The sequence below is a fragment of the Tympanuchus pallidicinctus genome, unplaced genomic scaffold (assembly GCF_026119805.1).
Source record: "Tympanuchus pallidicinctus isolate F22 unplaced genomic scaffold, pur_lepc_1.0 scaffold15, whole genome shotgun sequence".
Lineage (NCBI taxonomy): Eukaryota > Metazoa > Chordata > Aves > Galliformes > Phasianidae > Tympanuchus > Tympanuchus pallidicinctus.
Window position 1 is genome coordinate 33,753,103 of NW_026294669.1, and position 13,208 is coordinate 33,766,310.

At 43.1% G+C, this 13,208-nt stretch overlaps 1 protein-coding gene across 1 annotated transcript in view; it reads right to left on the bottom strand.

Moving 5' to 3' along the window:
* The window catches only part of ABCA12 (ATP binding cassette subfamily A member 12), a 103,320-nt gene that overhangs the window by 55,889 nt on the left and 34,223 nt on the right, over positions 1–13,208 (bottom strand). The window contains exons 5-9 of the mRNA XM_052675057.1: positions 6,501–6,648; positions 4,159–4,247; positions 2,526–2,635; positions 1,604–1,789; positions 654–832 (exon numbers count right to left, since the gene is read on the bottom strand). Of these exons, the coding sequence (XP_052531017.1) occupies positions 654–832; positions 1,604–1,789; positions 2,526–2,635; positions 4,159–4,247; positions 6,501–6,648 (712 nt within the window). The remainder of the gene's footprint in view (positions 1–653; positions 833–1,603; positions 1,790–2,525; positions 2,636–4,158; positions 4,248–6,500; positions 6,649–13,208) is intronic.

Sequence of the window (13,208 nt, forward strand, 5' to 3'; positions counted from 1 at the left end):
CATTTTAGAAGAGTTTTTAACGTGCTTCCTACAGACAACACTGAATACTTCAGCACAGTTAATTAATGCAGTTAAGCCTGCTCTGTTTTCTCATAAAACCACTGAGCAAGAACATAACTGGTACTTTCTTAAAGTCAAATGTATTCAAAGCCCTATATGAGAAGAATCAGGATCCCTCCCTCCTCTGCTTTCTTGGGATTCATTTTTTAAGAATAAAACAGCAGTAACTGGTAACTGTTTTCTTTAGAGTGAATTTCTGGCTCCCCTACAAACACTTGAGGTGTTCAGAGCCACTTGAATTTGGCTCTGTTGTTTCTGGGAAGGAAGTGGCTAGCTGCCATTTTGGCAGAACAACGATCCAGCAGAGAGGGCTTTCCTTCAGTGAAAGACAGGGGGTATTGCTCACCACTCTTCCTCTATGCATATGGAAGTAGGATGGAAGACAACTAATAGATCATATCAAGCTCCCAATTAAAAAGTGAACAAGAGTCATGGAAAATCAAAGCACTGCTAGCTGCGTTAATGGTGCCATGGCATCACCCAAATCAATTATGCTTTTAAGTTAATGCCCTTCAAGGTGAAAAATGATGCGTCCTTAGTGCTCAGCGCAAGCCCATCACCTTTCAGTGCCCGTCCAGGCATTTTATTTTTACCTGCTCGCATTCTGAAGAAAGTCAATTATATCTTGGAGTTGTGTGCTGCCCTGAAACACATCTGGAGCCAGCAAAAACAGATGCCACAGGGAGGTGTCATTCTGCACTTGGGAGATGAGCGTTAGAAATGAGACCATTTCGTTGACAAATGCTGCTTGGTACTGTGGGTTGTGTTGCACCTTAAAAAATAACAATGCAAGAAATTATTTAAGCAGAGAAAACCCTGTTGCTAGTGGGTCTTCTTATGTTTTTCAGTCCGTGCTGCACTTTTACACAACTCTACAAACAATGCATTCAAAGGACTCTAGTGACAGGCAGTAACTGAGAGAGTGACTGTGCTTTACCTTCACACCTCAGATTGCTCAATAAATTCTCTGTTTAAACAAGCCTTAAAATTCAGAGTGTCTTAAACAGTCCAAAGACTAGGAATACAAGAAAAATGAATATCAATCCTCACACTGGCAAAAAATAAGGCATTACCTTTAAAGGATCCATTTGCTTTAATTATATAGCTTCCCCAGCAGCAAGGGCTGCTTCAGTCATGAGTTGTTGGATCAAATGGAGGAGTTACTGGATGAAGTTATATGGCTGGTGTAATACAGGATGAAATTTAGAGCCTCCCTTAGCTTTAAATATTCTTGTTTATGCCACATTCTCACACTGCTCTATCTACTTGTCACTAGGAGAAGCAAATAAAGGCAAGAAACAAAACCTCATGGCATGGTGAGGAGCTCTTAATGGCCACTATTTGGCAGCTGGCTCTCTTTGCCTTTCCCAAAGATCTGTGTGTTTGTGCTAATCCAGTTCACAAAAACTTATGCTGCACGTACTTCAGTATAGAGATGAGCTATTCTGAGCCAGGTGGGGACATGCTGTACCTCCAAAACACTGTGCTCAAGTGTGTGAACTAACACAGCTACTAACAGACAGGAAAAAGTCCCAGCACTCACCTGAGACAATTGACTTCTGAACTCCTGGGTAAAGGACTCTAAAAGCGATGAGTCAGTAAAGCAGAATGTCCTGTAGATGTTGGCTGCCATCTTCTCTTCGGTGAGACCAGGAGCCGGTACGTATCGTGACAAGATCTCACACAGAATGACTTTGAGATTTGCCCCCACTGAATATTGCGCCTTGCTCTAGAGGTGTAATGTTCAAGGTTAAAGAAATACTCTACTTGTGATGGCTTTAAGCAATGCTGAGACTTTGTTGTTGTTTTTTTTAAACAGGATAGCAGTGGCATGTGAAAAGCACTATCAGCACAAGTACAAATGCAGAATGTTAGCAGGTGAACAGCATCACTGAAATCCCTGGAAGTCATGCAGATGAACAGGCATGCATGTGTTTACAGGGCTTAATAAAATAAGCAAGCATATTCTACCATTAATAGCAGAAAATGTCCCTAGCATACTGGTGTCTCTCATATGCTACCAAGCTTCAATTACAGAAGATTTATTCTTACATTGATTCAATTACTTACATAATAAACATATAGTACATGACACCACTGCTTCACTACTGTGAGCAAATACAGAATTCAGTGGCAAAGCCATCTTTAAATTCACATGAAAGAACACCTTAACTCAGGCAAGTTTTGAGGAGAATGCTTCAGGTTACTGCTTGCCAGTTTTGGTCATTCAAAGTATTATGTCCCAAGGTATATGGTTGATCTGGTTTCTACTTAGAGAATAAGAAATTTACCACAGAATTTAAAAGTGCATCCACAATAACTGTCTCCCTCTTCCCAAAATAAAGAAAATTCATGTAATAATGGGGATCCTAAAGAAATAAAGGCCATATGTGGTACATTGAGCTTTTAAGTCTTTACATATAACTATACATAAACGCTCAGATACAGCTACTATACAGACTTACCTTCCCAAAACTAAGGATTCTGTTGAACATGTCGATGTTAGAAGTCAAATTGGATGGTGATGAAATATTCCAGAGTGTGTTTTCTCCATGAGATACTGAATCCCTGAATGCTGCAATGTTTAAAACACTGTATTTTACATAAAGTCTTTTAACCTCTTTGCTACATCATGCTACACGTTAGCTAACTGACTACAGCTTTGGGCATGCCATCATTAATCCATCTCCAAAGGTACAGCCAATGGCACCCTGTAATTATTTAAGATTTTCTTCTGAAGTAATTAAATCCTGGATGACATTGCTTCCTTCTGTAACTTTTTTGAAATTAAATATATTTAACTATTTGCTTGTGGTTCAATGTTAATTTCCAGCCGTTTTCTCCAGTCCCACAGCTCCCCATCACAGGGAGAGACACAGGCAGCCTAACAAGGAAGCCCACATGAGCTCAAGCCTGTAGCCCCATAAGGAAGAGCTCTCCAGGTACCCTTGGCACCAGTGGGTGATAGTCATTATTCAGGAACAGCTTACACACAGATTAGGAGCACCGCTGCCTGCTACACATGGTGGCACACTGTTAGGTCACCAGCTGATGCACATCAAAGCCAACATTTGCACTCAGCATCCTTTGCAAAGCACACGGCTCCATGAAACCAAAGGAACTGGTTGTCCTGGGCAACCTGATCTGAATGTGTACGTTTGGTGGCCCTGCTGGGCAGGGGGGTTGGAACTACATGATCCTTGAGGTCCCTTCCAACCCGGGTGATTCTGTGATTCTGTGATTCTGTGAGCTATGCCAGTTTACATCAGCCAAGACTGTGACTTATGATTTTTATTTTATTTTTTAAATATGAGGTAAAACCGAGTTCTTTCCTGACTGCGGCCATCAACATGAGTTGATAGTTCCTATAAACACTCATTGATTTTTCTTCCTATGCCCCTGTGCTCCTTTTGTGTGCCCATGCACCAAGAAGGGAATGCATTGCCAGGAATGCTAATTGGAACGCTGAACGGCTGGGGCAGAACAGTCACAGAATGCAAATCTGTAATCATTCATTTGCTTGTGAGCTCCCTGGCAAAAGGGCTATCCATCATGACGACTTGTAGGCAGTACTAGCCATTACCACAAATAAATAATAACTGTAATGATTTTACTGAAAATTTAAGCCTGAAAGTTCCTTCAGGAAAGAGAAACACGTCAGAGGAGAACAGCACCAGCAATAAATATCCACTGTGGCACGGAAGAAGACTTGTTTGCTGGATAAATGTGATTAAGAGATGCATTTGGAAAAAAAAATCATAAGGTGTTCATGAACAATTTGTGGGCAGTAAAAAGGCAATATTCCATAAATAGCCAGGTCTTTAATTAATGTCCAAACAGTCTGCAATCTCGCATCACTCCTGTGAAGTGTAACAATTTAACCCTGGTTTCCTGGTCAGATTCCAGAATTCTTTTCTACAGACAGTTACTTGTAATTATTCCCAAGAATTTGCACTAATGTCACAGCCTCAGTCACGAGACTGTATAGAATACACAAATCATTTTAGCGGTGCTCTAAGAACTGCATCTGTGTTGAGAGTGCTTTGAAAGATCACTCTTTAAAGACCAGGGCTCTGCATACAGCTCTGTGTAACCTACCCAGTGAAGCATTCCTGCTTTTGGGAACCTCAGCACTCCATGGTGATGGATGGTTGTCCTTGGACACTCTAGATGAGCTCCTCTGCTTACTGACAGAAAAAAGAAAAAAGAAAAAAAAAAAAGATACCTGTGAAAACTCAGTTTCTTATGATTAAGTTTGCATTTAACTACAGTGTGACTCAGGATGTGTCTACAGCAGAATTTCATGGTAGCTGTTTTGAAACCTTGGTTGTGTAAATGCTGAGTTCTGTCTAGAAGATTGGTATGTATTTTGGGAAAGCACACTGCAGTGCTCTTGGATGCTAAGTAGATGGAGGGGATTGCATTCGTGCCTGATACACAAGGACAGCAAGGCCTGACATACACTTTTGGCTGTCTAATCTCAAACCAATTCCCACTTATTTGAAAGAAAGCTTCATTGTAAATGCTTCTAGGGGACAGAATGAAGGGTGAGAACCTTGCCTATTTTCTCTGCTGACCACTGAAAAGACACAGTTTTAGGGCAAGTTAGAAAATAGTTTCAGAAGTTTGTAGAATGTGTAGAAAAACCATTCTGGGTTAGCTAAGTATTACAAACTATCTAATGTTAAACAATACATCCAGACAATCAGAGTCACAGCTTAAGACTTTTCCCTTCGTGACAATTTCATCCACCATGATTCTGCTCCTGAGGCAGAGTTGACTCTATACATGCTGGCTCCTACCAGTCAACCTGCTGATGAGGTTTCATACTCTACTGTATCCTGGTGAGATTTGCTGTGCCTAGTTAATTTTTTTTAAGTTCTGTAGAACATGATGCATTTCTAAAGCTAACCTTGGTAACAGAAGAGGAAGAATATCCACGCACGTGTGTGATACTTCATACAGCTAATTTCTAGCATTGGTAGTGGCCAAGATGCTTATTATTGACTCATGTAACTTGAGCTATATTTTGACTAAATCCTTTGATTTTCGCTCAGCAAGAAAACATAGTTATTTCCTGAACAGCTGTAAAGAAATCAAAACCAGAAAGCAACGAGGATTTGTAGCTACTGAAAACCATGGCAAACCTCCAGCTTTGGCACTGCAAGTCCCCATTTCTTTGTTTCAATGCCCCAAATTAACCATTGTTTAACACATCCAGGAAAACAGTGACACTGAAGAAGCAAGTGAAGAGCATCCAGGCACACAGTCTTCCCATAGCATTGTCGTGTTCTGCTGTGTGACCTTGATTCACCTTATGTAACTTGTTTTCCACATGTTTAATCATCCAGACTCCTTCTAACTAATGGATAGATCCTAACCATTGACTTATCTCCAGAAAAAAAGGAGCCCTGAGGAGGCACCATACCCAGGATCCTATCTGATGGACTCTCTAGTGTAAGACTTGGTGCCCACATTAGCTTTTCACACTCTCAGTCTCTGGCCAGAAGGGATTTTGAGGTTCTGGCACAGCCATTCTGGAGCAACTTGTCACCTAGAAGAAGGATGAGCAACAGCGACCTTGTACATTTTCTGCTCTCATTGACCAGACCTCAGACCTGCATGTTCCCTGGGGACTTGCCAGAATCTGGGAGCCAAAACGTAGAGACAACACTGGCTGGCACATCTCAAAGCAAATGCTTCTTGGCTAGTGCTGGAACATCATTGAGACTGAAATGCCTTCACTGTACGTTTCAATTTCAGCAAACCAGCATTCCAACAGAACGTGCTCAGCCAGCTCCACTCTGTAGATCTACGTGCTTAAGTGGGGAAAAAATGTTTCACTTTTTCATCTGTTTGCCTATATGTTTAATGGCATGCAGAGAGGACAGCCACTCTGGCTGCCACCTGGAGGCTCTATTGAAAGAGCAGTCTTTCCAGAATAAACATATCTCAGAAACTAAAGCTGTTGGGGAACATTTGCCACTTCCACACTACACATCTTGATCTGATCACTACAGAAGGCAGGTCAACACGCTGGGCTCTTTTGATGCAGTCTTATCAACTAACATCATGTATGACCCAAAACACAATCATGCAATAAATAAATAAATGTAATACATATTTTTCCTCTGATTTCTGAAATCTGGGTAATCAGAAGCATTTTCTTCAATAGTAAAATTCTTACTGTCAAACCCAAAACACAACTGACACATTACCAATAGCTGTCTCTAACGTGAATATTTTTATAACTCCCTGCTTTTCAGCCCATATTCTCATTTCTAAGTGCCCAAATATCTGAAACTCTTTCTGTTGTAACAGATACCTGATAGATGCCTGTTGTGGACACGCACATGCATACATGCATGGCTGCACCCTCCACCACAAAGCAAATTTTGCTCTACAGCTTGCAACACCCAGGTATATTCAAATATCCTTACAGTCTGAGAGATGAGATATCATTAAGCCTTGGCAGCAGATCTTCTGGTGTGTATGGTGTGCCTTTACATCTGGCATCTGAATCACACAGCACAGTTTGCAGGAATGGGAAGAAGCCTGCACTAGGAAGGTTTCGGGGTGCGAGATAACCTGAAGGAAGAAGAAGAAGAAAAAACACCATTGTTATGATGCAGACATGCATTTTCTTGCCATATGTTTCTCAGTTTCACAGAGGTTCTTTCATTCCACCCTGGCAGCAATCTCTGCCAAATTCCACTAGATGCCCCTTCTCAACACCAACAGAGCCATGAAAGGCTATTTAATGAGAAAAGAGTCAAGCTATTTGCTAATAACTAGATACCTGTCAATCCCAAAGCAACTGCAGCATTTGTATTTTAAATAAAAGTAGGCATATGGCCAGAGTAGCTTGAAGTATCTATTAGAGGCATGTTCTCCAAGACTTGGTTTCTGTGCAAAGCCATAAGCTTCAACTTCAAGCCAGGATAATAAAAGAGAACTGCGTCTCAGTTTTTACTGTAGAAAGGAGCAACAGATTCAAGATCAGACAACCTCCCTTACGATTTGTGCAGGCCTGCCCAAAGAAGGGAGCAGAGCAATCTATCACCACTCCCCCTTATGCCTCCTGCTATTGCAGAGCAGCTCCAGTGCCATCTGCTTGGTGACCGGTGATGCAGGCAGCCAGTGCCCAGGGATGAGATGCATGTCCCTGTCTCCCATTTCCAAAAGTACCAAGAGGACCTGAGCAGTCAGAGACTTTGGTGCTTTGTGTGCCACTTGCCCCACGCTGCTTACTGCCAGCCCGCAGAGTTCACCAAATGCTTCTCCTCTCAGTGACAAACGCTCTCATAAATCTCAAAACTCTTTTGCTGAATCACAGCAACATATTATTTAAAACAATCATTTGGAAAATTGCCTGGCAAAGGACATGGTGATTATTTCTTCTACGGAATGGAGCCAGATTTACAGAAGGCCTGCAGGCAAGTTTGCGCTAATTGATTACCTTGCTGTTCAGCCTTCAAAGATGACCTACGACTCTTGCCCAGGAGCAGCTTTATCTCCAGCACCTCCAACAGGCACATCCTACATTTGTAGTACATTCATTTGTTATAGCAGTGGTCAAAAATCAGATATTCCCAAAGGAAATGACAGCATTAGATGGAATATTTGGCTGCCAGTCTCCCTGAAGAAGAGACATTCCCCAACTTTCCTCAGGAAGGCTGGTCACAACCCATGGCCGTGTAATGTGGTGCTGGTCCCCAGAAATGAGAGGGGTTGTTTAGGCAGCAGAATTTGGGGTAGAACTGCAAATACTCATAGTTCAGCATGGGAGTTCACACTGCTTTATATCACATAGCAATAGGCACACAACTGCTGAGACCTGCAGTGTCAAGCACCCATTTTGGACGTTGCTGTGATTCCTTTGTGCCTCAGCAGAGAACTGCCCAAGAAAACTAAAGAAGATGCCCCACTGCAGGAGAAAAGCAGAGCTCTACCTGCCTTGCTGTATCTTCCACACCACCAGGAGTTACAATGCAGGCTGAGCCAGCTCCCAGTAATTGCAGAGCACCAAGCAGAGTGAAAGATCTCCTTTGTCTCTGCAGGCTGTCCTTCTGGGGTTGAGGCCAAAGGACCAAGCATATGCTATTCTAAAGGTTTTGAAGTGGAAATAAGCCCACTGCCCACGAGGGAAACTGCACGGTAGGGCACTTTCATATAGAAGCATCCATTTGTGAATATCCCCAACAGCATCTGCGATGTTTGCCCTTTGAGATCGCCAATTACAGCCCTGCGCACACCCTGACACTTCTCTTGTCTTCCTTCTGATCTCCTGCACTCTCATTTGCCTTGACAAATATCGACTCGTACCCCAACCCAAACAGGCACACCACAGAACTCACTTTATCAGCATCTCCATCAAAATACTAGCTAGCCCAAAGAACTGGAAAGCTATGAGATTCAGGACAGGGAGCTCAAATACACAAAAGCAGACAGGTAGGAGGGAAAGGGCTATACCTTCTACTGCCATCTGCATCTACCAGCGTATCAGCAATTAAGGGCTAAAGCCTTGTAACTCTTAAGTGGGATAGCAGAGGGGGGAACACAAGCACAACGCCAGGAGTTTGGGAGCACTGTTCTTTGCTAGAGAATCCTAGAATGGCCTGGGTTGAAAAGGAGCACAATGCTCACCCAACCCCTTGCTGTGTGCAGGTCACCAACCAGCAGCCCAGGCTGCCCAGAGCCACATCCAGCCTGGCCTAGAATGCCTGCAGGGATGGGGCATCCACAACCTTCTTGGACAACCTGTGCCAGCGCCTCACCACCCTCTGGATGAAAAACTTCCTCCTAATATCCAACCTAAACCTTCCCTGTCTCCATTTAAGACCGTTTCCCCTTCTGCTATCATTACCCACTCCCATAAACAGCAATTCCTTCCCCCTCCTGTTTATATGTTCTCTTCAAGTACTGGAAGGCCACAGTGAGGTCTCTCCAGAGCCTTCTGTTCTCCAAGCTAAACAAGCCCAGTTCCCTCAACCTTTCCCCATAGAAGAGGTGCTCCAGCCCTCTGATCATCTTAGTGGCTCTCCTCTGGACCCACTCTGAGAGCTTCATGTATTTCCTGCTGTAGAGAGATGCAGGATGTTTAAGGAGAAAAATCATACAAGGGATCCCCCTGCAACCAAAGCAGAAGATCCTCTTGTGAGATGTAAGCAGCAATGCTATATTTTAGAATTAGACTCCGAAGCATTATGGTTTGAACAAAATGGAAAAATTAGGCAATCAGTTGCTGTATCACAAGCAAAGCGTCCTGATCCATCAGTGATGAACTGATACAACCCTGCACTGTTTGTGGCACTAAAGCAGGGGAGGTGCCAGAAAAGGCTTCTCTGGAAGAGGCTGAACTCTAACAGCAGTTCGAGAATCAAGGAAGTTTTTCATGAAAGGCCATAGACAGAAAAATGTGAAATGTCCAGGCCAAATTCCCTGCAAGTTCCTCTCATCCTGCAAAGGAGGAAGTTTACCGATGAGAAGGCGAGCCAAGAGATTAACACGAGTCTTATCCCATCCTCCTCCCTTCCTCCATCCACTCTCTTGTGGCATGGAGCTGTGACTCCATGGAGCCCCATGAGCTGTTCTGCCCACACGTACACATCCACTGGCTGTGTCCCACACCCCTGCAAGGATGGCCAGGGAGGAAGCTGGCTCCCTCTGGGAGATGTTTATAACCATCTGTCCCTCCCTGGGCCGGGATTTATCCAGTACTTCAAACACGACATAAGCACTAGATACCAAACTTTATTGAAGGAGTTTTGTAAACGCCCTGCAAATCTTGAAGGACAGTTTCAATGGTGATTGTTTTGCAATCTGAAACACAATGCTTACTATCACCATTAATGACCTCTGTCATATTTTCCCTGTAGGGAATGCCTTCAGAAGGCATCTCCATATCCCACTCAAATCTTCTGCTGTACCAAAGCCAAGGAAAAAGGGTTTCCTGTGCACAGCAGACTCCAACTTTATGATCCCATGATAGAGTAGATCCACAACATTTGACATCATTTATCACTGTCACCACCTTTAGCTTTCTATGTTATATTTTCCAGAAAATCCAGTTACCCTTGGAGGATATTTCTACACTGCCTATGAGCCCCGATGGAGAGATCACTGCAGCACTTGTGCCCCTTCTTAGCTCTGTTGGGACGTGACCTCCACAGGTTTCTTGTCAAATTTATTAGTCTGCAACCAAAACTTGAGCCCAGATATGTATCTTACTAGTAAAGACTGACTGCTGCATTTGCTAGCAATGGAAACCCAAGCGTAGAGGTATTTTGCTGTCCTCTCTCACTGTGGAGTGCTTTGATTTTCTGCCAGGGTTGAAAGAAAGGCTCTGAATCTGAAGCAAACAAGGCAGGCATCCCAAAGGGCAGAAGAAGCCCAGGGCTCAGCAATGAATGGGCTGGCAGGTTCTCCCTGCTCATTAGCATCTAGCCAGTCTAGTCACATCCTCTAGAGCTGAAAAGAAACAAGGCTTTCATTCTATTGGGAATTCTGGCTTTTCCACATTTGCTTTCCTTTGGAATAAAATTGAGGAAGTTTATTGCTTTTACTTTCTGGAATGCCCGAGATTCCAACACGCTTCAACAGAAGCAAAACTTCTTGGTTTCTTTTTTCTCAAGTACAGGTGTTTGATACAATAACGATGAAGAATGTGAAGTTAATGTCACATAAGACAGACAAAAATTACTGTTTCACTACGATCTATGAGATTAATTGAAATTGACTGAAATGTCCAAACCTAAATGAACCATGTTTTACCTTGCCACAGTGATTTTGTTGTCTTCTCACACTGGGGTTTGCACTAGCAGTGTACAGTAATTCTCTGCAAGGAATGAAGCATTTAGCAGAGTGCAGGTAGAATGCAGTGTGTGCAGCCCCTAGCATCATCCACTTCCACAGGAATTCATCAAGTCTGCCTCAAAGAAGGCATTCCTACCCACACCCAGGTAGAAGGTAAAGTCTTGTTTCCACCAGCCAGGGGTCTCTGGTGCAAACCAGTAACCAGGTCGTGGTAGTTCTGCTTTCAGGGCTCGCTACCCAGCTATGCCATCCATCCTGCAAAATTGGACAAAATCTATATCCTGTTTTAATCACATCAAAGATAAGAAATCCCATTATGAATAACTACTTTCTAAATGAACTGAGGTACATTCCCTTTTTTGGATCTTTTCTTAATTTAAAAAGTCCTGCTGAGGTTTTCCCATTTTCTATCCTCCCATATTTTAGCAATGTCTCCCTGCCACTACTTGGGCATGAAAACATTCTCTTGACTTCAGATTTCACGTACATTGATACTGTACATACCTTACACGTTAAGTCACTGTTCATGACAAAAATCCATACAAATCTCAACTCTCCAACTGGCAAATTAAGAGCAATGATGAGCAAATGACTTCATTAGGATTCAAAATGCATTTGATCCCTGCTACAGCACATAATGAGACTTAATAACTGGCACTTTTGGGCAAAGGAAAAGATGGCCAAGAAGTGGTGTGTCAAAGAAGTAAATAACATCTTGATCAGTTACGAAAAGGGTGAGTAAATGATCATTTCTTGCAACAATGAAACACGAGGTAGCAGACAAAAGGGAGAGTTGTGGGTTTTTTTTTAAATGAGCACCAAAATGTTGTGTTATATATTATAAAGCAGACATTCGTTTTAGAACAAATTGGACAAATCCTCCAAAGAAGATATTTCTGTGGCTATTAAAAAGGAATATCTGGATTCAAGCCGTCTACTTTCTGGCTGAAGAAACCTTCAACTTGTGAAGGCATCTCTGGTGGAAGTCTGGCTCTGTGCTCCACAAGCTCTCTCAGTATGCTCTCTGTGATTCCTGCAAGCTCTCTCAATCATCCCTGAGCAGCAGCAGAGGTCTAACCCAGAGCAGCAATTCTGTCTATCAGCTGTGACTTACAGTTATCTAAGCAGTCACAAAATATACACGGGAAATATTTACTGCTATGGTGTCCTCCTCCCAGCTTTCTAAGCAAAACCTTGGACTAAATTGTGTACGTACAGCATTCTCACTTCTCCTCATCTTTCCCACAGTTGCACAGCATTGCTTTAAACTTTATTTCTTCACTTTGCTACACATCCAGAGGCAAAAAGACAAAGAACAAGCCTCTTTCATGACATGATGACTGCAACCATTCCTCTTTAACCACACACAATTGTCATTTCCAGCTATCTTTTGTAGATAGCCTTCTGATAATGCCAGCAGCCTTGATATCTCTCCGAAGTTGAAGCCTGACAATCAAACCCATGGGATAACATGAATTGTGAAGCAGGGTTGTGTTTTTTTATGCATGTGGAGAATGAGACAAATAGCTGGCCGGCCTATCCTTTCATCTACAGAAAGAGAATACTGAATTGCTATGGTGCTTGTACTGATGCGACACTGCGTGAAAAATTCATGTGCTCTGAAACTGATGTCTCACCACGAACCTGAAAAAAAGGATCTATGTGTTCTTAGAGATCTTGGAATGAGAGCTGTGGTGAGAGCAGGACAAGGAGGCAAAGGACTCCCAGTCAAGCAGGTCCTGAGCCTTTCCTCTTTCACATCTGCAAGAGCAACGCCCTCAGAAATCCCAGAGTTATTGGAGAAAAAAAAAGGGTGAGGACAGTAAGTGCTACAGTTCCTAGCAGTACAGCTCAAATCTTGTTCAGTGTGTCTAAAGCCCGTGGCATAGCAGCGATTAGCCCTACTGATTGTAACGCGATTACTCATGCTTCAGGTTACACGCGCACTTAAGAGTTGCTCTGGGTCAGAGCTAATGGTTTGATATTGCACTCCCTCTCTACCTAGACTGCCTTTCATATGACAAAGCTCGTTTTTAAAACCACTGCAGAGCTAACAGGTGATTTCTTTCACCCTATTTCTGACCAACCAGCAGAACTGCCATTTACCTCTCTGCAATTTCCCCTGCTAAGCTGACAGCACCGGAAGAAAACATTCCCTTGAGTTAACCTTAAAGTTGCAAGACACCAAGCACCTTCAGCATCTGTCATAGGGGGGTCACTTTTGCTCCTCTGAGAGCCTCCATCACTGCATGTGAGCACAGGCTTCTGGCAGCTGGGCCCAACAGCTCACGTGTCATTACGACGAGCTGGTGTTAGCCCAAGTCTCCCTGGCA